The 3,608-nt window shown below is 24.2% G+C and overlaps 4 protein-coding genes across 4 annotated transcripts; 2 read left to right on the top strand and 2 right to left on the bottom strand.

Moving 5' to 3' along the window:
- Nucleotides 1-26: 26 nt before the first annotated feature.
- EHI_063580 (uncharacterized protein) lies at nucleotides 27-1,538 on the bottom strand (the record flags this gene model as incomplete). Its single annotated transcript, XM_643126.1, has 1 exon — nucleotides 27-1,538. The coding sequence occupies one exon, from the start codon at nucleotides 1,536-1,538 to the stop codon at nucleotides 27-29; it is 1,512 nt and encodes a 503-aa protein (XP_648218.1).
- A 115-nt stretch (nucleotides 1,539-1,653) lies between these two features.
- EHI_063570 (uncharacterized protein) lies at nucleotides 1,654-2,061 on the top strand (the record flags this gene model as incomplete). Its single annotated transcript, XM_643125.1, has 1 exon — nucleotides 1,654-2,061. The coding sequence occupies one exon, from the start codon at nucleotides 1,654-1,656 to the stop codon at nucleotides 2,059-2,061; it is 408 nt and encodes a 135-aa protein (XP_648217.1).
- A 139-nt stretch (nucleotides 2,062-2,200) lies between these two features.
- On the bottom strand, nucleotides 2,201-2,473 carry EHI_063560 (uncharacterized protein; the record flags this gene model as incomplete). The annotated part of the gene is made up of 1 exon (XM_643124.1): nucleotides 2,201-2,473. The coding sequence occupies one exon, from the start codon at nucleotides 2,471-2,473 to the stop codon at nucleotides 2,201-2,203; it is 273 nt and encodes a 90-aa protein (XP_648216.1).
- A 516-nt stretch (nucleotides 2,474-2,989) lies between these two features.
- EHI_063550 (myb-like DNA-binding domain containing protein) lies at nucleotides 2,990-3,496 on the top strand (the record flags this gene model as incomplete). The annotated part of the gene is made up of 1 exon (XM_643123.1): nucleotides 2,990-3,496. The coding sequence occupies one exon, from the start codon at nucleotides 2,990-2,992 to the stop codon at nucleotides 3,494-3,496; it is 507 nt and encodes a 168-aa protein (XP_648215.1).
- Between the last annotated feature and the right edge of the window lie 112 nt (nucleotides 3,497-3,608).

The following is a 3,608-nucleotide window of genomic DNA, read 5'->3' as shown; positions in this document are numbered from 1 at the left end:
GGTAATCAACAAATAATAAAATAAATTTAATTGAAAGATTGAATAGAGAAAGAGTTACCATTTAAATCCAATTTAAAAGTAATATAATTAGCATTAGAACTCATAACCATTCTATCAACAATAATTTTTAATTCAAAATTATCTGAAGTAATAATAATTTTATTACAAATAATATGATCTTCTTCTTTTTCAATATTTTTTTGACCAATTTTAAAAGGAATCATAATAAAATTATCATTTTTATTTTCTTTATAAATTTCAATAGAATCAAAACTTTTTTTCATTTTATTCACTTGAATTTTTTTATCTTTTAATTTCCAATAATCAACAGTGACAGTTTTATTTCCACAAATAACTTTTGCTGAAATAATCATTGGTATATTTTTGCTTTTTTCTCCTTCAAAAAAATTTACTTCACTTAATATCATTTTTTGTAAACATTTACAACATAAATATTCTTCAATAGAAATTAACGCTTTTTCTTTATCATTTTCCATAATATTTAACCAATTAATACAGAAATTTGCTTTATATTTGAAGTCTATTTTTCCTAATTCTTTTGCAATTAAACAATTTTTTGTTGTTGGAATAAAAAATAGAAGAACGTTAATTATTTTTTTTCTTTGATTAATACTTGAAAGTTGTCGAACAAATAAACCAATAAACCAGTCTCCACCACATAAAACAATTGGAAGAGAAATATTATTTCTTGCATTTTCTATTAAAAATGGAATAACTTGTTCATTAAAATCACCATTAAATACTTCAACAAAATGATATTTTTCATAATTATTTGATGATTCAATAATTTTTCTTATTTGTTCACTTCTTTTTTTCTTTGCTTGGACTATAATTATTATTCCATCACTTATCCCTTTTAATGGTAAATCTTCATGAATATCATCTACTTCTGTTTGTTCTTCTTCTCGTGGTGATAAAATTCTTTTTTCAATAATTTGTGTTTGTTCTTTCTTTTGGAGATGCATAACTCGTCTCAAAGTTGCTGCTCTTGATCTCTTTTCTGGTATTTTTTCTGTACCATTAAATATTTTTGTTTGTTGTTCATATTCAGTTAAACATTCTTTTTGAAATTGATTTATTTCATTTATCGAACAACATTCACTTGGCATAGAACTTGCTTCAATATTTAATTCTCCAAATTCTTTTCCATTAAATTTCCCAATTCCAATAATTTGAAGATTTCCTTTAAATTCTGAAATAAATGTTTCTTGAAGTGAAAATTTACATCCACCAATTTGTTTATTTTCTTTCTTTGATTTTTTGAATAATTTAATTAAAAGAAAGTCATTCAAATTATAATAATGTATATATGGAAATATAATAACTTCATCATATCTATTTTCTCCTTTTAATAATGGTATAAATGAACTTTTAGATTTTGATATTGATGATATAAATTGAATTGAACAAATCCATTCTTTTTCTCCAATTTCTAATTTTGTTTTATTGATTTTAATAAATAAATTCCTTTTAATAGAACATCGTGGACATTCTTCATTATTGATAACTCCTTTCATTTAATGAATGGTCAATAAAAGATGTGATTAAATCTTATTTTATTTTCTTTTTTAGTTTTTTTTATTTTTCTTTTTTTTTGTGGAATTTTTGTTATTCTCAATTGGAATTGAAGTGATGAATAAACAACAACAATTGCAAATGAAAATTAAACAAGCATTTTCAACAGCACTTGGACCAGTTACTTCAAACATTCCAATGTTGTTAATGGCATGGTTAACTGGTTCTTCAGTAAGTTATATTAATCTTATGTTTACTGCAACTTTAATTAATAATTTCATTAACTCACTTTCAAATGTTAATGAAGTATTTAAAAAGTATACAAGCATTGATAAAAGTACTATCTTAATTCTTAAAGTAGTTTATTTGATTGCATGTTGTGGCATACTTGGAATTGCAGTTTACAAATTTAGTAAAATGGGAATTTTACCAAACCGAGACTCAGATTTTCTCCCATCATTATCACAACGAATGGTTTGTTTCTTTCTTTTCATTTTGTCTTGTTATCCATTCAGTTACACCTAAAGTTATAATATTTTTTTTAACTATATTAGATTGTTCAAGAAATAATAATTTAATTAAACACATTGTTTGTGATTTATTTTAAAATGAAAAGGTGTTAATTTTTAAATGAGATTGGTGTTTAAAATAATATGGAACAAAGTCATAAATGTTCAACCCTTTCAATCCATGAGCAATTTGTTCTAAATAAGTCATTAATATCAGTCTGTTTAGACAATCGTTCGTTCAATTCTTTTCTCTTTTCTTGATAACCTTTTTCTCCTTTCTTTGTTTCTTCAAGTCTTCTTTTTTGTAACACCATCTTTTGTTCCATTTGTGCTTTTGTTTCTTCAGCTTTATCTTCTTTGTTCTCTCGCTTCTTGGGTTTTTTATCTTTGTCTTTAAAACATAACTTTTTTGTTTTGACCTTTTCCATCTTCAATAACAAAAATATTGTTTTTTAGTTGTTTATTTTTCTTCTTGTGGTTTAATGTTTCATATTTTTGTGAAAAGAACTGGGTTATTTGTTTTAGAGATGGTGTTATAGATGATTTGAATAACTAACAAACCATTCTTTATAGTATAAGAAACCAAGGATAAATAGTACATTTTTATTGAATTTCTGAAAATAGAAATAACTAACGTTAAAGTTAGTGAAACAAAAATAGAACGGTTGACAAAAAACATGATTAGACAAAATAATATAGTTTCGTTATAAAATAATAAAAAATTTGAATTTAATAAAAATAGAAAAAAATATTCAAAGGTAATATTTTGTTTTATGATGATTGAAAAGAACGAAGAAAAACGATGTATTTTAAGATGAATTGAAAGATAGTTTTGATAACCCGATTTCAACAGAAACGGAAAAGACAAAATTGTTTTGGGGTTTTAATAATATAAATACAATCTTAAAGAACTCTTTTGGTAAAACAGAAGTTGAATATAATTGATGCAGATTGATTCACGTCAATGTTCACTAAGTGATCTTCTTCCTAAGCTACAAGGAGAAATTCAGTCTCATGGAGTGACTGTTCATAAAAAGAAAAGTAAAGTTGTATTATCATGGACAAAAGAAGAAGATATATTACTTCAAAATGCTATTCAATTGTATGGGATTAATAACTGGGATTTGATAGATGAATGTGTTCCAGGAAGAACAAAAAAACAATGTAAAGATCGTTATTATAATCGATTTGATCCTAATATTGTTCGTAAGCCATGGTCTTATGAAGAAGATCAAATCTTATTGAAATATAGAAAAGTTTATGGAAATAAATGGACTGAAATAAGAAAGTATCTTCCTGGAAGAACTGCTAACCAAATCAAAAATAGATTCTTCTCTCATTTTGCTGATTTGGTAGAGAATCAACCAACACAACCTATTCAAACTCATTCTGTTTTTATTCCTGTTAATTCAGGATTTACTGTTATTGCAAATTCACCTATATTTTATTAGTAAAATAAATGTTATTTCATTCAATTAAATAGTATTATTGATATTCGTTGTTATTATCTTTTTTATTAAAATATGTTTCAAAATAACTTCTTTTTTTTCCTTTAAGTTAAAA

This window comes from Entamoeba histolytica, genomic scaffold (assembly GCF_000208925.1).
Source record: "Entamoeba histolytica HM-1:IMSS scf_1104750517233 genomic scaffold, whole genome shotgun sequence".
NCBI lineage: Eukaryota > Evosea > Mastigamoebida > Endamoebidae > Entamoeba > Entamoeba histolytica.
The sequence above is the reverse complement of the archived record's forward strand: the minus strand, read 5'-3'. Positions and strand labels throughout refer to the sequence as shown.